Raw genomic sequence first — 22,620 nt, 5'->3', positions numbered from 1 at the left:
AAAGGTGTGATCGATCAGGACATGACGGTGTGATAGATATGTTAACCAGTTACAGGACCTACATGTATAAGAGAGTACTGTACAGACACTTCTACGATCCTGTAAATGAAGAATATTTCGTACGCTCTTTTTACAAGTTTACAAGCCGGGATTGGAATTTGCAGTGTACCTCCGAACACAAACTCATTTTTTCTCTAAACTCCCAGTGCAACACACTCTGCACAAAACAGGCATCAAATCCCCACCACCAATACCTTGATTATCAGATGGAAGGAACCAGAGACTGTCAGGATTAGGGCTAAAACAAGTCTACTCACAATAAGTCATGCACATTTACCAAGTGATGAAACGAACCGCAATTATTTCCACGTTTACGCGTGAATCCCACCAAACGAGTGAATACAAGCTATGCACTTCGACAAATTCATTTTTGCATCGTCATTGTCCAAGGTATCATGGCTCTCCTTGCCAATGCTCCAATACTGTAGGTACAGGTGGGATTACCCTCACAGCAGCACTTGCACTGACATGTGTCATTTTCACAATCCAGGTACGTCTTAGTAGGTTCAGCCACCAGGTACTAGGTGATAACTTATAAGAGTCTAACCCAACACTGTTCAGCTGCCATTCGTGAATATAGCCAGTCTGAATGAATCCCGGGTGGTACACTACAGCCAGGGATTATGCGGTCTGAACTTGCACACATTTAGTCCATCTAACTAGCAAGATTTATATATCGCTTGAACATTCATTGTAGACGTGCTATCATGGGCTATTCTCCTAAATGCACTACAGTGTATTGTGCTATCCATGCCCAGCACGGTATGCACGAGATAGGGAAAAACCAGAAAAGGAAAGCCAGGGAGAAAAACAGAATGGAGCCAGCCACTATCCTAGTTCTGCTTGCAGAAAACAAACAATCAAAGCATGTTCTAATTGCTCTTGTACTGCAGCAGTATCTGAGAGCAGGCACATGCACTCGTGCGTGTGTGATATCACAAAGCCATTTCGGGAGGGCAGCATAAATAATACAGAGAAATATACATACCGGTTGAGTAGTCAATAACATGGGCCGCATTGGGATATTTCATGAAATGCGAATAAAGTCAAAGGCACAACAAGCCAGCACAGTGCAGTGAGCACGGTGGAAATACATGTAGTCTGAATGTCCTAACACATTCTGTATTCGGCATGTGCACACAGCCACAGTAGGACACGAGCGGGGTCCACTCCAGCAATAAGGATGACAGGCAGGCCACCGGCCATGCCTGTGACGAGGCACAGGTCCATACATGAACAGAGCAGCAGAGCACATCAGCACCAACATAGCTTTGATGTACTATTATACTGCACCTAAGTAACATAACACCCACCGTTGTTATTTAACTAAGGGTCTTACTGTCTCAGAGTCATCCGCACAGGTCTGGTCTTTATACCGTTTAACTTCAGCCATGTACGCCTTCCACGGTTCTGACTTGCCACTATGCGCCTGGGGGGCAAAATCACACAGCTGAACAGGATGAGATGCCACAACATTTGACGAAGAACTGATCACAATGCTACTGTACCATCACACAAACTACTATTCACTCTGCCATAGTGCGGGGAATAAAGAAGCAAATCCTCAGACACCTCTTCGGACAATTTCAACAGAGGTTTAAGAAAAGTTTTATCCAAAGCCCTTTTTATTCCATGGCAGAATGTTCAGTTACAAACACACCAATCTCTAACACCCACAGTGGGTGCACTTTCACCTGAGTTTCTCAAATCAGGAAAACAACCCACATCCAATTGTACAGAAAGCTGGGTAGCATAATACCACAAAACCAGACCTGCATACAGCGACCAAAACTAGCCAAAAGTGCTATTCTGGCTGGCAGGCTTCACTGCAACAGGATTGAAGTGCGCTCAGAAGCAAATGCATGCAGTCAACAGAAGTGACAGTGTAGAGTGCGCTGCATGCACTTGAGTGAGGTGTAAACTCATGGGTGCTTTGCCTATTAAAGTATTCTATGCTCCACATCTGTCAATATGAGTACAGTCATGGAAGTACAAGTGTGTGTGTGTACTGTACACAATCCAATATGCCGCGAATGTATGGGACCTGGTTCAAAACACCACGTGGCTTTAACGACCACTTCTGCTTGCACCGTGAGGTGGTCGCTTAAACCAGGTTTTACTGTACAGCAACTCCTCTCACTTCGAAATAAGCGCTCGAAGGGCATTGCACTGTACTGTGAACTGCCCTTCCCTACGATGACAAAGTTCGAATTATCCAGAAGGCGCACCTTCTGAACTTTGAATTACACATTCGAATTTGACTTGAAGTCACTTGCAGAAGATTAGTACGACGAAAAGTTTCGAACTATACAGAATATTCGATGTAGAGGGAGTCTGCCTTTAGCTGCAAAACTAGAAGGCTTCAGAAGGCTTCCTCGTTTTCATAGAATACGCGGTGTTTCAAAATCTATTAAAAACCGACGAAATGTGTACTGTAAAGCGACAAACTTTCGCGGCACGCAAATTTAGTGTTTTCATAAATTGGGCTGGTTCACGATGAGAAACTTTTGCGATTCTATCTCTTCAGTCGGATCTTGTACTGTCTACAATCAATGTACGGAGAGGTTTGCGGCGATTTATATTTGTGAATGCGTGATGGTCGCGAAAATAGCGAAATTTTATCTCCAGCGAAAGTTTCTCACTTTACAGTAGCTTCTCAGTCTGCTCGGGTACAATAATTAAATCATTTAAATGCATGCGTACACACAACAGGTGTAAAAATTTGTAGGACGAAAAGGGTGCTACCAAGAGTACATAAACCAGAGTGTGCAGCTCAGCGCATCTATGTTGCGCAAAACCGATCCCACGGTGACGTCTTTCGTTTAGGTCATTATGAATCATAGAAAACCTGTCACGCCGCCGTAGGTTCAGTGCTAAGGTGATTCGTGTGTGTTTTTCACCTTTTGTACGACAAGCGACAATGCACTACAGAAATTACGCGGGTGGTGCGGTAAAAGTGACCATGTGAACCAGTGCGAGATGCAACAGTGGTGAGTCATTATGACCTAAACAAAAAACTTTCGCCGTGGGATGACTCACCCGGAGCTGCACACTCTTGCTGTACTGGTAATGCTACTCTGTTAAAAAAAATACCGGTATGCACAGCACCCATTTGTCCAGAAAATGTGTACATCGCAATGACACTGTGTATGCGATCTATAGAGGTCAATCTCAGGTCATGCAAATGACGTCATCGCATGACATCGTATATGCTTTGTATGAAATAGCACACGAGTGCTCGCGATGCCACTCCAAACTAAACACCTCAAATGACCATGTAATTACACGGCCTCTACAACTGCCCACACCCGGCAGGTAAATAGAAAGTCCACACGGAGAGGTTCTGCACTGATAGTGCTGGCAACTGAAATCCGACCCCTGGAGCGGTGCGCGCTCACATTTGCAAGAATCCAGCACGGGATTGTAACACTACGAAATAGAGCACTAGAATCGGTGCTGCACTTGAGCACGAAAACCAGAGGTCGGATTTCAGTTGCCAGCACTGTAGAATTTCAAATTATTAATTTCCTACTGTCGCGAGTTTGGAGATTCCGAATTTCAGCTCAGAATCTGTTTTGCAATCCGATAAGCTCTTTCGACTTCTCACGACCTGCGCGAGCGCCTACTACGTGGTTACTACGGGCAACTAAATTGCATGCGCAGACAACTGTTCAAAAAATCAAACAAGAAACTGAAAATAAATTTCAACTCGACTGCTTCTTTCCGTTCAACATTCCCAAAATTAAAAAGTCCGACTGCTCCGCAGATTCTTGAACCCAGTAGCGGGAAAAAAACTGAAATTCAGGATGCAGAACCTCTCTTTGAGAAAGAGTTGAGCTTGTAAGTGCCCACTAAAACAAACAGCAGTACATCCGTGAAGATGCATGCTTGGTCTAGACTCAGTTGTGCCCAATGACATTCTGAGACCATAGAATGCAGTACATGCACTATGCTGCAATTACTGCCAATTAGTTCATGTAATTGTACATGTACTCCAACTTAGTCCAAGTCTATGGGACACTGGTATCGCAATTCTCTCCAGAATTCATTGGCCACATCTGCCTGGTTTCGATACAAACACACATGTGCGTGCATGCAGGTGCACATATGTACACGGGCACACCCCACATGTGTGTGTGTGTGTGCGTGTGCGTGTGTGTGTGCGTGTGCGTGTGTGTGCGCACTTTGGCGCACACACACGCACATAATATGCATGCTTGTATACATTATGTACACACACGCACACGCATACACACGCACATACAAGCACGCGCGCATACACACACACGCGCGCGCACACACACACACACACACACACGTGCGTGCACACACAACCACCCGTGCCGCGCACAAAACACATAAGAAAAAGAGCACCTCATCTTCTTTCTTCTTCTTGGGTTTGGGCTGGCTCTTCATCAAGGCTTTCCGTTTCCCCTGCAAGTACCGATCAAACACACTTACGACTAAGTCCAGTTATTCTGTTTTCATATTGGATAAATATTGGGCAAGAGGGTGAAGCTAACACATCAGTCGCTTACACAGAATTGGCCAAACTTCACAGCAGGTTTCGAAGTCGGCTTCATCGAGCTACTTTCTTCTCGACACTGCTCGGCTCTGCTCCCGTCATTTTCTTCTGTTTCATGATCACTTCTTGAACTAGAAGTAGGAGTCTTTGCAGGAGAAAATTCTGTTTCGCGTTTCTTGAAATGCTCAAGAAATGACCCATCATTCGAGAAAGAGTTAGTGGCGCTGGAACAGTCTCGCTCTTTCAACGACCCACGGTCGCATTTACTTGGGGGCGGCGGCATGCTTTATACATTTAAACTGTTACTTCGCGAATTCGACAGGGAGCTTTTACAAAGAAAGAAATTGGTTTTTCCCATATACCCTCCCATACAACGCAAAGTCTATTTCTCTGCTGGTTTAGTTTTTTAATGACGTCATCATGATGTCACCAAATAATTTGGTGACAATTATTAATTTTCAAGCAGCAGGTATATCAGGTATAATTATTTATATAACCATGATAACTCGGGAACGGCTGGTCCGATCAACCTGGGACTTTCACCACTGGAATCGGTGCATTTTTCACTACCGGTTGTGAAGTTTTCATTCCGGGGTGAACTTCCCCTTTCCCTCAAAGTCAAATCAAGTTGTTCAGTTATTTTTTCAGGAAGTTGAAAATTGTCAATTGGATGCGGCGCTACAATTGCAGTTTCTACAGACATGGAGATGCTGATGGACAAGAAGGTGATCGGAGCAGTCATCAAGTACTAGTACCGTTTCTTGAAGAAGAAACCTCAATGCAGGTATAGTGGAGACCCTGGCAGATAAAACCGTACACTGTCATAATTATTCAACTTGGCTTGCGGTGAAGCACTGAGTGGTGTTGAGACTTCAGGCTGGACGGGGAAAGTCTGCACAGACGACTCTATGCTGAACGGTCAGGGAGACCATGATGAGCAACAGACGAAGAAAGTATCCGACAAAGTCACGGCGGCTTCAAATCATCGGATGATGAAGGACGGCGTACAACAATAACACTGAGATTCATCTCTGAGCAACTGAAGATCACTGAGCTTTGGATCAGTAGCCTGGATTATAGAGAAGCTGGGCTCGAACAACGTTTCTTGCTGTTGGATTCCGAGAATGGCAAATGCTCACAGCAGAGCAGAAGCATCGTCGTGTGGATCGCTACACAGAGCGCAGTAGTTTCAGGAGTCTCCAGCTCCTGCAGCAGTTTCAGGAGTCTCCTGATAGTTTTGAACTTTTCTTGGGTGACTGGTGTCTCAGGATGAAACATGGGTCCACCCCTTCGATTCTAAAACGACACATCAAAGCACGCAGTGGGAACCGTTGCGAGCTCACCAACTCCGAAAAGTTCAAAGCTCGACCACCTGCCGGAAAGATGATGGCGACCGTGTTTGGGGACTGCTGTGGTGTTGTCATGCTGGCCGCGATTTCTTCGGAGCCTGGCAGGACAATCGATGGGCAGTATCCGGCATGCTGAAAAGTTGAAAAAGCTCCAGGATGAACTGGCGGCCAGGCACTGTGGGAAGCTGTCGAAGGGCACTCTGCTTTTGCAAGACAATGCACCAGCCCACGCGACCCAAATTACTGTGGCTGTACTCGGCGAGAACATGTGGCTTCCAACTCCCGAGTTTCCCGTCCTCCCTACTCACCTCATCAGGCCGCGGGCTCCTCAGATTTCTTTCTCTTCCCTTCCATAAAATTATCACCATGGGGCGACATTTTGGCTCAACATTAATTTTGATGATGACATCATAGCAGCTGTTGACGACATTCTGGACAAACAAGATGAGAATTTCTACAGATGTGGATTGAATGAGACTGGAGCATCGCTGAGGGAAGTGCATTCATGACAAGGGTGACTATATTGAAAGATAAAACGAAGAGAATGGTGATAATTGTAACATGGAAAAATGTGGGCACAAGTTAGTTATGCGATCGAGTGACAGTTCACCAACTACTTGTAAACCAGATTTGAACCAGATTTGATCTGAGAATGATGATACCGCTGTTTTTTTTGTGGGTCGGGCTGGAAACTTCCTGAATGGCCCTCGTAGTGATAATTATGTTCTCCGTCCATAATCTCTCGTCAGTGTTGACTTTGACTGAGGTTCAGTGAGAAGCCCGAGCTGTTGTTTTTGAGTTAGAGTACCAAGCAGGGAGTACTAACAGGGGCGTAGCACCCGCTACGACTGGTACGACCATGGCCATACCACTTTTCGAAAAGTGTGGTCCGTCCGGAACGTGCAAAACCGTAATAAAAAAATCAGGACCCATCGATGCATACTAGTATGCGCATCAGACTTTGACCTTTTTCTAGACTCGTGCTCGTAGATCTGCCATGCATCTGCAGTCGTACTGAGTACTGTACTCGACTCGACTGCACAGTCCCAGAACGCAGGATTTTGTGTCTTTGAAAAAAATTCCCGGGGGAGGTCCCCCTCCAACACGGCCTTTGGCCGCGCCGACCTTTGGTCGTACCACTTCCCAAACCCCTCCTACGCCCCTGACTAAGCCTATAAAACCTTAGTATTCCCTGACTGGTACATGTACCAAGACTACAGTAAAGGTAACCTTAAGACGGTTATTTTTAACCATAACGCTGGTAGACTCGAGTGATAATTGAGTTCGTGTCTGAAAGTCATCTCTTCGTCTTCGCCGAGGAGTATCCGATGGTGTCTGCAGGAGGAGAGCTAGCTACAGCGTTGCGTTTGTGCGGTGCGTGACGCCACGAGGCTCGGACACACTGTAAACGGTGAGAGCCATATCCGTTTTGCCCAGCAGGCCAGGGAGTCGTCAAGAAGACAAGATGATTGTGTACTCCTATAACTACAAGGCAGTATCCGGACTCCTAAAAGTAAAACTAAAAGTCCATTGCCTTGGTGCTGCCATGGGTCTTTACTTTAGTAGCACTTTAACTTTGCGTGCATGCTCAGCATTACAGTTATAGAATAATTGTTATTATCGCACGTCCAATCACTGAATCAGGCATCACAGTCATGTCACAGAGCGCCGGGCCTGTGTCGTCAGCCACTTTACCTCTCGACTCAAGTAACTGTTGAAGTTTATTTACCACCTTTCACACTAGAAAACCAAAAATTCCGAAACTGCACTGCGGTGCTCCGTCAAAATGTCCGGCGCACTCACGCGCATCACCATGCACTAGTGCGGCAGTACCTAGCTACGACTGCCCAGCATGCATGCTCCAATCAAAGCAGCATTGTATTACTACTACTGACTATTGCACAGCCTTCTCTCACACTCAAGCATTTCCTTCTTTCCCAGTTTTCGCCTTTGTGGCGGCGACAGTCCTTTGGCTCTCATGGCACGAATGCTCATGCTTATCGTGGTGATATGAGCCTGTTTCTCATAATATGATTTGATTATTCGATCAGTAATTATTTGAATTCCACCAACTCATATACAATGCCACTTCTTCATCGTGAACCGTTTGTGCCTTCTCAGCCACCAGCTGATCTCGATCCTGACGAGGAAGTCTTTGTTTGTCAATTCACCAAGGAGGCATTCCGAGATTACGAGTAAGTGTATGTGTGTGAGTCAGTTTCCTTGTCGTAGGGTGGCAATCTCCACCTCCATTTCATCTTTACCAGGACAGTTTGTGGATATTTTCAATTTCATTTTCATTCATTTGTCTAAATTTTTCAGATCGTTCTTCGACCGTACAGTTCTTTGCAACAGCCTTGTGTGGACCTGCGAGTACACTGGTCGTACCGGCTTGACTTATCAAGAAGCTGTGGAACGAGAGGAACGATGTATTCAGAAGCTGAGTGCATTTCCAGCTGCCCTGCATTTTCCAGTTCTTCTGTTTGCAAATCGGCTTTATCACACCAGCATCTCGTCGTTGGCTCAAGCAACTATAGCATACTTCCGCGATCATTTCATGGATCATGAGGTTGTTGCAGTGGAATGTCATGATAACAGGTGAATTTCTAATTAGGATATTTTACTAGTTCATGAGAAATAATATGAATTACATGTGCCAGCATTTACTGTGTGCGAAAAAATGGTGTCAGCGGCCATTTTGAAAATCCAGCCTACTGTACTTGTATCACAACTGTAGAAAAATCCGATATCAGAGAGGTTCCGCACTACGTAATTATGTTAGTAAAAACCGTAGTCGATGTACGGAAAGTCTTACATATACTGCATGGTGATCCGTGTTCCGCCATGCGGAATTTTTGAACCACGTAGCTGCCCATGGCAACTCCGGACGCGAAAGTGTACGATCCACAGAGAGAGTCATATAAATTTATCCCCCAATCCAAGCCCCACGTACGTACTTTGCGTAGACAACTTTCCGTAAGTGGAGTGCAAACTCCCGAATTCACGGGTTTTAACATTTTTTCCACCCCGTGTGTAAAGTTGCTCAGCTTTACGTGAAGTTGCTCAACTTTACGTAGTGCGGAACCTCTCTATTAGGGAGGTTTCGCTGTACGTAATTACAGTCAACTTCGCTTATAACGACACTCGGCGGGGCATCAGAAAAGTGTCCTAATTCGCGAAGTGTCGTTATACCCGAAGTCTCATTATATGTGTCACAGTTGGATGGGACTTTGCTCTGGGCATGAAAATTATGTCGTTATTCGCGAATTGTCGTTATATCCGCAGTCGTTATTAGCGAAGTTGACTGTACGTAAGAAATATGCGCAGCTTGAGCGTTGACATTACATGGATAAATCTGGGAAGTGCGAAAATTATTTCAATAAGTCCTATGGAGGACCGGACCTACAATTGTAGGAAAGAGCTTTTTAGAAATCCTTAGAGAAATTTACGTACCGTATGTCAGCGCCTTTAAGCCATGGCCTTATATTCGAAACATTGCTTCTTTCCTAGCTATTTTAGATGCAAAATGACTCACCCACTACGCCATGCCATAAAAGTCAAAGTCCACACAGAAATTTCAATCTAAATCTACTTATTCACCCTTCCTGCTGGGCTGTAAGTTTGTTAGCATCGTACTTATTCCTTCATTTTTGCAAAACATACTTCAAATGTCATTTCATTTATGAAGCCCATTGCTTTTTAACTGAGACTGGCTTTATAATCGAATATATCACCATGGCTTTAAATGTGCGGACATACGGTATGAAAATTGACCTCGCTCCCCGGCGCGTACGACATTGATATGGATCAGGTGAATTGAAACATTCATATAAATTACAGTGTATTTTCAATTTTTTTGGAAATTTTCTGGGATTTTAACAGTGCCCACGTGTAAGTCAAATCATCATTGACCTACGGTGATGTATGTCGTGCTTGATCATTGTTTCAACTTACACCTTTTTGGTAGCTATCATTAACAAAATTCTCTCGCTGTCATAGTACTTTGGCCTTCAGGATTTGGCAGGACGAATTGTAGTTGGATGTCTTTTGTTTAGGGATTCAGTCGAAGGTAAACATATTGACACAAGTAGAGACGAAGCCAGTTGTGAGCCTGATTAGGCCTGTCGTACCATTACTTCTCAAATCAGTACATGATGATAATGTGACAAAGCACAACGTCAATGCATACAGATTACTTCTATAACTATAACAAGGAGGTGGGAAATCGAAATAGCACTGGCTTCATCGCAGACTCCTGTCTACATAGCTGAGGTTGTAGTTTGGCAATGTAGACAGCCTCTCTAGCATATCTAGGTGGCATTTGGTGCGTGCCCGTGCGTGAATCTCGAAGTGCGCTATGACGTTCTTGCATACTGCATTGAGGCAAGTAGGGAACATGATCAGGTGTGTAATAGCACTGTCATTTTTCTCAGCTGGCGGGTTGTGTGTGTATCCCGATCTTTTGTGTGGTACAATCAGCACCATCATCCAAATTGTGTACGTTGTTGCATCACCATTTCATCACCAATAAGCTGTACAAATTGGCATTTGTTGTGCTTCGTCTCAATATTACCATGTATGATTTGAGAACTTGAGAGAAGTAATGGTATGAACGGCCTTATCTGGTTTCGTCTGTACGTGTGTTAATATCTTCTGTTGTTAGCATACTTATCTCAAATCAGTAACTTGTGCCTCTTTGTATGCTTGTTTTGCAGGGGGGCGTATCATCGAGTCGGTGAGATAGTCCAGGTTTCCTTCTGTGGTGGAGAGGATGTGCCTAATGACTGCCCGTCATCCCCACCACCGTTGGTACCGTCGGTCAAGCTAAAAGACAGTGGTCACAGCAAACATCATCGTGCTGATGGTGTTGCTGCCGACTGGCGAGGCTCTCATCATCATCGCTCCAGCAGCAGTAGTGGAGGAGGTGACGATCACCACCACCGCTCCGCGTTCCATAGGGCCGGTAGCCGAGCAGGACCACCCAAGTCACGTGATGGTCAGTGTTGGCCATCATGATCTTTGGCAATTTATAAGCCATGCACCTTCTGGGTTGATTGTCTCTGGCGCATGTGCCGCATACCGAGAAAGTGAATTAGGGTGGATGCCGGTAGTTGGGTACATGAATTGGTGGAGACTTTGCTTGTTTCCATTGATAAAGTCATGAGCACCGGGGATGGTTTTTTAGCGCATGTGTGGTTTTTGAGTGTTCCCAGCACGAAACACAGTGCCGGGAAGTAGTTTACCACATCGGACACCACCCAGCCGAGCTGCTTGCCAAAGTTGTACCCGTTTTGTATTGTTACGTTCAGTTGTTACGTTCAGTATGCGTAAATCCATTCGCCAGTGTGCGAGCAGGGTCTTCCTTGGCTACTGATAGGGATGAGTGTATTTATTAGCGTTTGTGTGTGGACATATAATGTGCCTTGTTTGTTCTGTTTTTATTTGGCGTGTGTTGTGTTTCTTACAGGTAGTGTTACTTGTGACGCCAGTGATTTCCTGTACAAAATCCGTTTCTTAGATCACCACTCGCTGTCCACGATGAGTACTAAGTTCACAGTTCTGTCGTAAGTGCATCACTTCCGTGTTTCTTGTTGGGATGCTTCGCACTGTAATGCTAGTTGGTCTCCTGGCTCTTTCTTCCTGTCACACACACACACTCTCTCTTTCCGTTCTGCCTGGTGCCTGCAGGCGACACAGTGGACCAATTCGCAAAGATCTTCTAGAGCTATTTTTCCGGAAGCACATGGCACCCTTGAATGGCTCGGGTCCTCTCACAGTCTTAGTAAGTGTTTCTGGTTTGTGTGTAAGAAAAGGCACTTTTGTTCAGATTGAAACATTGAAACGGATTTTAATCAGAAAAATTTCAGGTGGCACCTCCTAGGGATCAAACATGGGAGCACTTGATTACCGTTCGATTGCTTTACCAATGAGATAGGTACCACATGACCTCCAAAGCTCAAATCAGCCCATTGTTCGGTAACTTGTTTGAAGCATTTGACTCCCTTGAGCCTTTATATCTATCTACCCCCTTCATTAGTCAGTCATCATGTTCAGGTCCATAGCTTTCTTTCCCCCAAAGCAGCCAGTGCCTCTATTGCTCATCCTTTTTCGTGTGTGTTGTATGCTTGATTCCCTTTGATTGCCTGAAGAATCCCGTTGTCAATGGCATGGACATTCGCCGACCACCTGTAGCGCGTTATGTGCAGATCACAACGCTCATGCCCTTGTCCAGCAATCAGGTTGCTACGCGGCAGCCTAGCGACCTGGCGACAGCGCACCAACCGCAACCACAGCTCTATGATAGGTCGGCGTCTCCGCAGCGCAACGACAGGGGTGCATTGCAGCAAGACACTGGCCACTTGCCACCATCAGCGCATCCGGACGAGAGGTCCATGATGGCGGGGAAACGTAGGTCTGCTGAGGATGAACTGTCAATGATGCATGGCAAGCGGCGAAGAGAAGAATCATATTCATCCGAAACAGATGCAAATTCTCACAGTAGGCGTAAGTGATAGTTCGTACGAACATAAATGGTACCTTCTGTGGATACCACCTGGCTTCTGCTTTTTGTTCATGCTGCACATGGAGCTATGAAGCCGAGACCTCTGGTCGGCTGAGCTTAATGGGCCCCACCACCACACTCCATTATTCACCCCAGTGTCTGGAGATAATGTGGATTTTGTAGAAAGAAAAAAAACACAGGGTGTCTCCTGGGCAACACAGGGCATCACATACTTATTTTCTGCATCGTACTGTGGATACTTTACTCAGTATTAGAACGAGGTCTGTCTCGTTGTCCAGGAAACGACCAATCAGCGACATTCCCGCCAAGGGCCTTATCAGAGTTTAAAGCCCGCTCAATCGTTATTTTACTACTCTTGATGACGCGTCGAGGGCCTTGGATTAGTTTAAAGCCCGCTGAATATACTCTAAACTGGTGCGTACAACTCCCTGTATGCATAATAGTACGGTGCAGATAATGAACTCTGCATAACGTGTACGGTGTACTACTAAAAGCTACGCAATTCAGAAGTGTGTACGGCTTTTGCCTCCCGTATTCTTTCATCTGTACGAATTTTCTTTGTCAACAGCTTGCGGAAACCTATAAAAAGCGAGGATCAAAGTCATTAGAGCTATCGACAAGGGGCTCTCAAAGCCCCTAAATAGCTCCACAAGCTACATACATGTATATGAATAAGAATGAAGCTCGCAATAAGAGCCCAGCATTTCATTTGCTTCCATTCTACTTTTAGTAGTCCTAAGTGGTGCTGAGTTACCATAACTTACCAGAAGAAAATATTCTTTCATACCACACCAAGTCTCTCTGCACACAAACCACAAAACTACCCCATATATTGGTACACAAGCATAATGGAAGTGACATAATGCATGTAACCTCGTTCTAAAATAGTTAGTGCATGGCAGGGAGGGTCTTATGGCTTGTTTGTGCCCTTCAGGTTAGCCCTCGGGCCTACGGCCCTCAGGCTAACCTTTCGGGCACTAACAAGCCATAAGGCCCTCCCTGCCATGCACTAACCTATAATTATACCAGCATAAGGAGAATTTAAGCCAGCAACTGTCAACATAATAATTTGTGTACATGTAGATGTATGATCTTTCCCTCAAACAACATGAATACAAGTAGATACGAATATCTTTTTGTGGAGCCGAGCATGCATTCTTTATCACCTCGCTTGTAGGTCTACCTTGGTGGACGTGTTGCACGTCGTGGTAAACTGGAGTGCTATAGTATGTTGCAGTGACTAGCTAGCTTTACCGGCGGAGAGTTTGTGTATGTGTATGCATGTACTGTATCCTCTGCCGGAGTTGGTTGTGCTACATGTAGATTTCGGCACGGTATGCTCTGGATGTGATTACTTGGTACATGTAGTATCAAGAGTCCATAAACAAGAGTATGCAACTGTAATCTCTTTTCTATGGGCCAGATGCGCGGCGCGCTGCCTTCATTACATCCTTCAGCTGCAGTCCGCGCACTGCGGAAAAACACCCCACTTTCCCTCTGGTTTGAAATGAACTTTCGTACAGAATTGGAGTTCACGCGCCAGAATTTAGAGATCGCGTAGGTACTGGAACGAATCGAGCAAAAACGGATGGGGTGTACGAGAAATAGTGAGTTTGAATGCATGCTTCCAGAGCGTGATGCATGCAAGTTACGTAATGAAGGCAGCGCGCCGCGCACTGACCCATAACCACAGTTGCATACTCTTGTTTATGCACTCTTGATAGTATACAATGCCTTTATTGTTATGAGCCTGTGGCTCTATATGCCGGGAAATTGCCATGTTTGACAGGCCTTATAGTGTATAGTGCTTCACTGTGATTGAACAATACTTGCTTTTTGTTGTGTTCCAGGGCAAATGGTGAGTGGCAGGGAATATGCATGGCGCCAAAAGGATGGCACGCCTGCACATGCCCGCGGGAGCTCTCCGTCGCATGGCATGCAGGACACATACGGCCAGCATCATTCAAACCCCAGGCACGAGGCATATCAGAGCCACCGTGGTGGCCACAACCGGTCATTGTCTTATCCCCAGACTCAACCAAGAAACAACCAATCGGATCGGCAAGAGCAGCTTTTAGCAGCAGAGAACTTGATCAAGGACCAGGAACGGGAGCTGCACATGATGCAAATGAAACTGAAGGAAAAGCAACAAGAACAAGAGGTATGTGTTTTGTCAGGGATGTACATTCTGTAGCCGTGTACAAGTAGAATTGTAATGATGGTAATTGTGCATCATGTCAATCGGCAACACCACTGAACCTGTTGTCTTTTGTTTTCTTGTTCATTTTTCGTATGCAGTAAAGTTATCACTTCATTTTTGCGATTAGTAGCTTGATGCTGCATGCATTGATGTGTCTGATTGTTTTGAAACTTGTGCAGCAAGAGAGAATAGAGAAACTCCGTGCTGAGCGGCAGAAAGAACAGGAAAGGAAGCGGGCTGAGCATCTTGCTCGTGTGGAGTGGAAGCGACCTCGAGATGATCTTCTGTGTGACGATCTCAAGGTAGGCGGTGGACGCTGAGTGTTTGTAGAGATGCGGAAAGTGTGTTTGACCAGTTGGTGCGGGTTGCGGATTGCAGGCCTTTCCCATACACATGTCGGCAACCATAAAGGAGTGGTCCGTACCAACGAACATTCATCAGTTTTACTTGTCTGTGCTGTTGGTGATTGCTGCTGCTGCTGCCATGCTAGAGTTGAAGAATTTGGTAGATGTTCGCCAAGCTGATTCTATGCGTCTGGGTAGGGTTTAATATCTGTGTGTGTGTCTGTGTGTGTGTGTGCGTGCATTGCTTGCTTGCTTGCTTGTTGTGAATGTTTGGCTTCTACTCAGCCTCTTCCAGCATCTGAGTCAGTGACTAGTAAGCTGCCGGTGGAGCTTGTTGGAGATGCGTTGATGCTGTGCGAGTTCATCACTGCTTTCTCTCACATCTTTACATCTGCTGAGCATGCCTCAGCCCTGCGTGAGATCTCGCTGGGTGAGTGTATTCGGATTGGATTGTAGTTCAGGCAGCACAGTACAGAATGGAGTAGGTTTGCCAGTTTACATGGATACACATATGCACTGGAAATGCACCGTGTTCACAGCAGCATCCCTGATCTCCACCTGCATGTGCTGGCATCACTGCGGCAGTTTTGTCGGTGGTAAATAGGATGCAACAAGAGTTTGGCATGCTTTTTTAGTGTGCATCAGACAGTGCATGGTTCTGATGGGCTCTTTTGTGCTCCGGCATGCTAACATTTCTATTATGTACGCTTTATCTGCATTTGGGGTACTTTAAGTTATAATACTGTACATGCTCCTACACTTTCTGTTCATGTTTGAAGTGCCTGCATACAGATATTTGCTTTAACTATCTCGTATCTACTCCTTCTCTCTGCATTGTTGTGATTCAGGTACTGTTGAGTCAGCTCTATGCGATTATGAACTGGACGGTCCACTTCTGACTCTGTTGCAGTTCTTGCTTGGGGCTGTGTTCCAAACACAAGAAATGCTTGAGGCAGACGAGGCCAAGCATGGTGTGTTTGCAACGAGTGGTGCCTCCTCTAATGCGCAGGTGCTTGCCGGAGAGGGCGTGACCGATGGCAGTGCCACACACATGGCCAAGTGGTGCCTTCAGCATCATGGCATACGGCTGCGTGACCATGAAATCACGGCGCTCACTGTCAGCGAGATGTTGCGTATGCACCTACTGGCTGTTGGCGGTAACTGCACAGGTAGGTTGTTATATCTAGCAACAGGCATGAGTGGTGGTGGTGCATTTTAGCTATGTAGCTTTTTATAGCTGTGGAAGTGCATGCATGATAGGCCGACAAAGCAATTTAAAAATATGTCCAGATCCCAACTGCTCAGTTTTCTCGGACTGTTTCAGATATTGATGAATCTGTATTGTGTGGTGGCTCATATTGTTTATCTACCTGTATATTTTTGCTGTAGGGTCGGGATATATACACCGCTCTCCCATTAGCAACTGGCAGCGGGGAGGTGGATTCTCCACCATGGACGACGCGTGTGTCACGGTGCGCTCTGAACATCCGGGAATCATTCGCCGCTTGCTCGGTGCGTCTGTTGTGGAGCTGAGCGCCAAGGAGAGGTGCATTGTAATGACAACACTCTGCCAGCACCTGGTTGTAACACTGTCCATCCGGGACTGTGTGGAAGAGTCATTCACCTCCTGGCGCCGTGCCCGGCAGGCCTGGAAAGATAGCCAACAGTCGATCGAGCGGCTTAAGCGCTCTGAGGCAGCAGTACCAGCCGCATCTAGTCTTGCTTCTACTAGTGAATTTTCATCTTTGAAGCCAACACCTAGTACTGACGAGTAAGCAGATATCCTTAGCTATCCTTAACTATTATGGAATGCCGTTGGGCATCTGTATTAGTAGTTCTCAGATTGTCTTGCCTCTTCGGGCACGTATGCTTTGTGTTCAGTACCTAGTGTTGTTTCCGTGCCTGATTGGAGCCGAGCATGCGTTCTTTATCACCTCGCTTGTAGGTCTACCTTGGTGGACGTGTTGCATGTCGTGGTAAACTGGAGTGCTATAGTATGTTGCAGCGACTAGCTAGCTTTACTGGCCGTAGACCTGTTAACTGTCTTTTGCCAGGGCTGGTGGTGTTACATGTAGTGTGGTGCATGCCGTGTACATGTACCTGTTTTGTGCTCGAATACTAATGCCCTTGTACGGCTAATGTCGTCGTTTTGAGCAAGCATCGCTTGTTCTCCAGTACTCTTAGTAGACTTACTAAACCATGTCTTTCTTGGTACTGCTGTGCTCTTTTGCTGTGCAGACCAACATCACGTGATGCCGTTGCTAGCATCAAGAGGGAGGATTCTCTTGTTGACAGTGGCGCCGTCACTCCTGATCCGTCAGCACCTGAGCCGATGGACTCCAGTGAAACAGTGCCAGGATTGAATGTGCCTGGTAAAGTGGATGAGGATTCGCTTGACGCGTCTGCTGCCTCACCGGATGTTTTAGACTGCCAGTCAACAGCCAGCGGTACTGCAAGTCAACAGCACACACCTAGATTGGAAGCTGGCGACAGTCCGCAATCATCATCTTCGCCGTGCATTGTCAAGACTCATGGTGAAGCTACATCTGCAGAGAGCACACATTCCCCATCATCATCACAGCCAGATGCTGCCGAAAATGAAGTAGCCAAAGCTGAGAAGATCCGTGCAGCACTGCGAGAGCACATTGCCGAGCAGGAGAAGCAGCGTGCACAGTACCAAGAAGAAGTTGGCGAGCATGTCTCGCGCATTCGCGTTCAACCGCTTGGTCGGGACCGCTTCTATCGCAAGTACTGGGTGTTCCGGTCTCAGCCAGGTCTGTTTATTGAGACTGATTATTCAAGACTTCATGATATGATAGACTTGAAAGAATTTGCTGGTCAGGCTGCTAGCAGTATTGATTCCAGCCAAATCTCACCAGTTAATACTACATTGACCAGGCAGGGTCAAGGCACCACTGTTGGTGGTCCTGGATCCGTGCAGTTGTCTTTATCCCCGCCATCATCAGCATCATCATCGTCTTCATCAGATATTGCTACAGCCCTGGACCACTCAGTGACCACTTCTTCTGGAGCTGGAAACGCCGCCAATATGTTACTGCAGTTCCGTAATGCTGCCGGTGCTCTGACCAATTCACCGCTGTTCCCCGCCTTAATGATCAGCAGCACAAGCAGTGCAAGTGGTAAACATGATCTGGATTATGGGCTGCTGAGCGATGCACTGGATGCTGCGGCCAGCGCCCCGTTTACGTCTTGGACTATTTATAAATCGCCCGCCGACCTAGATAACATCATAGCTGCATTGAACTTGCGTGGTTTTCGCGAGCGTGCCCTCGCCGATACTCTGAAGCAGAAGCGCAATTCAATAGTCAAGTCCCTTAAGCAGTGCGATGAGCAAAACCAGGACAGTGCTACTGGCAAGGCCGAGAAAGAGTCCCTGTCTAATGCAGCCAGTGCTGTAGAGAGCTTTGAGAAGCAACTGCGCGAGTCCATTTTGTCTCTGGAGGATCGGCTGTGGAATGGCTGCATGGGTTCTGTGGCCGTGGGGGACCGGGCTACCTGGCGTGCTGCTCTCCAGGAGCCCAGCACCAAGACTGAAGGTGTTGGCGCTTCTCCGGACAGTCAGCAAGCTGATGAGGCCGAGAACAGCACACCTGAATCATCTGAGAAACCTGCCTCAGTGCTGAAGCATGATCACTGCTATCCGTCCGATGTTACTATTGACGATGACAACCTTGCTGATGATGCCCAGTCAGTGTCTTCAGAAGTCCTTAGTGCCTATTCAGATCTTGATTCTATCCCTCCCAATGTCAAGGAGCTAGCAGATGCTATCCTGAAAATTGAGGAATGCATCGATCCTCGATTTCTCAAGTGTCCGCTGGCGAACACTCACCGCAAAGGTGAGACAAAAGCAGAGCAAACTGCCAACAATCGTCGCAAAGTGACAGTCCTGCAACTGTGGCGCTCTGCTGTTAGCGCCTCTCAAACTTTGTCGCAGATTGCTCTGAACCTCCAGGCGCTTGTCTCCAGTATTCGTTGGGAACGCTCTGTCCTAAATGCACGCTGCCGCACGTGTCGTCGAAAGACGGATGCTGAGAACATGTTACTGTGTGACTACTGCAATGGCGGCTACCATCTCTACTGCTTGAAACCACCGCTCAGCAAAGTGCCGGCAGGTGATTGGTTCTGTGTACACTGCAGGCCATCGCGGAGCTTGCGTAAAGATGACAGCAGCGTGGCAAGTTCTGTAGCCATCTCCATCGCTCTGCCGACAGATGCTGCTCCAGCTGTGACAGGGAGCACTGCCAGCTCTGTTCCTGATGGGGCTGGTACTTCTGCTGGTACTTCGTCTGCTGCTGCTGCTGCTTCGGATACTGTTGCAACTTCCAAACCTGAAGAGACATCAGTACCAACTTCAGCTAATACTGCTGCAGCATCTTCTACTAGCAGCACAGTCGCAGCTTCTGCGTCTAGCTCATCAACGGCATCTTTGAAATCTGGTACTCGGCAAACAAGTACTTCCTCGACTGGACCGGCAACTGCTGCCGCTTCAACCACATCACTCTCCTCCAAAGTGCTGGTCAGCGGAGAGATCGACCGTGACATCTGTTTCATCTGCCGTGATGGCGGAGAGTTGCTTCTGTGTGACACGTGTCCACGCTGCTATCACTTATACTGCACGAACCCTCCACTTGCTGTGATTCCCGATGGTGACTGGGTATGTCAGATCTGCGCCAGTGAGCAGAAGGAGAAGAAGAAGGCTGGCACTGCTGGGAAGCCACCTAGCAGCGCTAGTCCTGTTGCCAAGACACAGTCCAGCAAGCCGACAAGGTCATCATCGCGCCGTGAAGCCAAGCCTAAAACTACTCCGACCGCCACTAGAGCCACTAGTAAGAGGTCTTCGGCCAGGAAATCGGGCAGTGCCGTGTCAGACGCAGATGCAGATGACTTCACTGAGTTTCTGGAGGGCGGTGAGAACCGCCGCTCAACCGAGTCTAGGGGAGGAACGTTGGCTAAGCAGCTCAAGTTGTGCGAGACAATGTGGCGTGAGCTGAAGAACCACGCTGAGGCTGGTTTGTTCTTGGAGCCTGTCTCCGCTGATCGGGTAAGCAATGTGTAATTATATGTTTGGTGTTGTGTGTGTGTGTGCATGAGCATGGAGCGGAGGGCGATTGCACCTCATATCAATGTGTATGAATGTGTTGTGATTACATGAATCTCTTAATTTGCTAAATCCTATATATAGGATTTTGGTCATATTTTTCAACTCAAAATGGGTGTGGCATGAGAATAGCAAAAAGTATGTGACCAATTCTTCCTTGCTAGGTCTTAGTAGATATCGAGAGTTGAATAAGATAATTTTTTCAAACACTTACATCTCAGGCTCATCTCCTTGCTCAATATTACTGAGGCCTGTGCCCTATTTTTCGAATCCTTTATATAGGATTTGAGATTTTATTGGACCTTGTTTTATCCTTAAAACTGGTAGTTTCATGACGGCATGTGTGATATGTCATCATGAAACCACCCCGTGCCACACCTGCAATGTTCTTCTGCACATTCACTGCTTCAGTCCTTTCCATGACAGCAGCTGAAAAATTATGCTCAAATTTCCAATTCTTGCTGAAAATGGGTATTCATCAGAAATATTATCGCCCTATGAATCTAAAATGTAAACATTCATGCCTCAAACATATTTACAACTTCCATGAAAACCATTATGCCGTTATTCTTGGTCGTGACGACCAAAAACAACGGCATAAAAGGCACACATTTTCAAATCCTATATATAGGATTTTTGGCCAGCAAATTAAGAGATAGCGTCCATGGAGCTATGAAGCCGAGACCTCTGGTCGGCGGAGCTTAATGGGCCCCACCACCACACTCCATTATTCACCCCAGTGTCTGGAGATATGTGGATTTCGTAGAAAAAATAGCCTTTAGCCTACGTACATGAAATTGATTGTTTTCGGGCGGTTTTCGAAAATTCAAGCACAGGAATGCTTGAATTTGGAAAATCCTCAGGAGCTTCTGAGCATTGGGAATATTTTGTTTGTGTTTTTTTGCAAACCACGCCAGTGGTGGTGGTGTTACTTTCATCGTTGGTTGCGTCATTCCTGCCATTGTTGCTGCCTTTTTTTATCTTCAGGTTCCGGATTATCATGTTATCATCAAGCGACCTATGGACCTTGGCACCATCAAACAGAACTTGAAGCTAGGGCGTTATTCTTCAGCCGCTGACTTTATCACCGATGTACGCCAGATCTTCGTCAACTGTGCAGAGTACAACCCAACACGTACTCGAGAAGCACGCTCCGGTGTGAAACTGTCTCTGTTCTTTGAAACTCGATTATCGGAGCTGGGCCTAGACCAACTTTCACCTCAATGAACAGCTCGCTCACCCCGTGTTCATTTTGCCCATTGCCTTTTTTGTTGCTGCAGGTGTAGCTGTTTCTTGGCCGCCGCAGTACTGCCACCGCCAGTGGTGCGTGTGCTGTGCTTTTGTGTGCTGTGCTTTTGTGTGCTGTGCTTTTGTGTGCTGTGCTTTTGTGTGCTGTGTGTATGTGCTGTGCTTTTGTGTGCTGTGCTTGTGTGTGTGTGTGTGTGTGTGTGTGTGTGTGTGTGTGTGTGTATGTCTGTGTGTCTGTGTCTGTGTGTGTGTGTCTGTCTGTCTGTGTGTTTGTTGGTGTTTATTTGTGTTGTGTGAGTGTAGGAATGTGTTTGTGCGAGTGTATTGTTTCTGTTGTGTGTACAAGCAAGACTAGTGCTCTAGACTGCTGGTGTGCTCATGCCGCAGTAGCTGCTGCCACGCCCCTGTCTTGTTTTCTGGCGTATATTTTTTTCCTACCCACAAACTAACCTCTAGCCCTGTCTGTGTACATCCTAACCTTTTGCTGACACTGGAAGTGAAATGGAATTTTACACCTGATTTTATTTAGGCCAACCAAACTGGCCAAATAATCCCATTGCAGCACCAGCTCTCCATTTGTTTGCTCTTGTTTATTTTCACCTAGCTAGCTACTTGTGAGCAAAGGATGCTTTTGTACGTTTCGACTGCTTCCTGTAACTTTTCTCTTTGCTGCTGCTGCTGATTGCTAATGGCTTTAGAATTGGAAGCAGACAAAATCATTTTAACAATTCAAACTGCCTTTCTGTGGTCCTGGCACTTCAGCCCTACCACCTTTCCGTCTAGCACTTCTGATCTGCTCGTACATTTCCACTGTAATTACTGTTATTATTTCGTTTCTTGTACTTTGGAATACGGAAAAAAGCTGATAGCTTGATAGCTAAGTGCAATGTGCAACTGCAGCCACACAAGGCATTTGTGCCCTGGGAGTAGAGTGCGGAGAATACCTCGGCACTGCTATGTGTACTGTAAGTACACTATTTCAACTGAATATTAATTTCAGTATTCGGCACCCAATTTAATACACCTGGGGACTTTTCCATGCGCATTCAATAATTATTTCCGAAACGAAAACTCCTAAAACCAACCCGCCCGGCGCCCCTCGACTTGTCAGTGGAACTGGCCAAAATGGCAAAAATTAAAAACATTTTTTAAGGCAAAATCAGGGAGTCGTCAAATACCGGTATTTGATGACTCCCTTACTTTAAAGACAAAGGAAATCAATACCTGTATCTTGATTACTAGTATTCAAGCT

At 46.4% G+C, this 22,620-nt stretch overlaps 1 protein-coding gene and 1 long non-coding RNA gene across 2 annotated transcripts; one reads left to right on the top strand and one right to left on the bottom strand.

The window, feature by feature from the left end:
* Nucleotides 1–691: 691 nt before the first annotated feature.
* Nucleotides 692–4,914, bottom strand: LOC135814286 (uncharacterized). Its single transcript, XR_010553168.1, has 3 exons — nt 4,599–4,914; nt 4,435–4,494; nt 692–1,489 (listed from the first exon to the last, which is right to left on the bottom strand). It is a non-coding gene; the product is annotated as an uncharacterized LOC135814286 (long non-coding RNA).
* A 2,857-nt stretch (nt 4,915–7,771) lies between these two features.
* On the top strand, nt 7,772–22,234 carry LOC135814283 (bromodomain adjacent to zinc finger domain protein 1A-like). The gene is made up of 13 exons (XM_065327382.1): nt 7,772–8,129; nt 8,257–8,532; nt 10,650–10,930; nt 11,402–11,498; nt 11,623–11,716; nt 12,084–12,438; nt 14,308–14,618; nt 14,837–14,959; nt 15,287–15,431; nt 15,850–16,170; nt 16,391–16,772; nt 17,240–20,063; nt 21,108–22,234. Exons 1-13 carry the CDS (start codon nt 8,017–8,019, stop codon nt 21,345–21,347), a joined length of 5,562 nt encoding a protein of 1,853 aa, XP_065183454.1. The 5' UTR covers nt 7,772–8,016; the 3' UTR covers nt 21,348–22,234.
* The last annotated feature ends 386 nt before the right edge of the window (nt 22,235–22,620 follow it).

Source organism: Sycon ciliatum, chromosome 4 (assembly GCF_964019385.1).
Source record: "Sycon ciliatum chromosome 4, ocSycCili1.1, whole genome shotgun sequence".
NCBI classification, from domain to species: domain Eukaryota; kingdom Metazoa; phylum Porifera; class Calcarea; order Leucosolenida; family Sycettidae; genus Sycon; species Sycon ciliatum.
Note: the sequence above shows the minus strand (reverse complement) of the source record. Positions and strands in the feature narration are given on the sequence as shown.

Excerpts from the sequence above, each read along its gene's own strand:
- LOC135814283 (XM_065327382.1), top strand. The coding sequence starts at position 8,017 with ATGCCACTTCTTCATCGTGAACCGTTTGTGCCTTCTCAGCCACCAGCT. Across the intron at positions 10,931-11,401 it reads ACCACCCAAGTCACGTGATG|GTAGTGTTACTTGTGACGCC; the intron begins GTCAGTGTTGGC and ends TGTTTCTTACAG. Across the intron at positions 16,773-17,239 it reads CCAACACCTAGTACTGACGA|ACCAACATCACGTGATGCCG; the intron begins GTAAGCAGATAT and ends TTTGCTGTGCAG.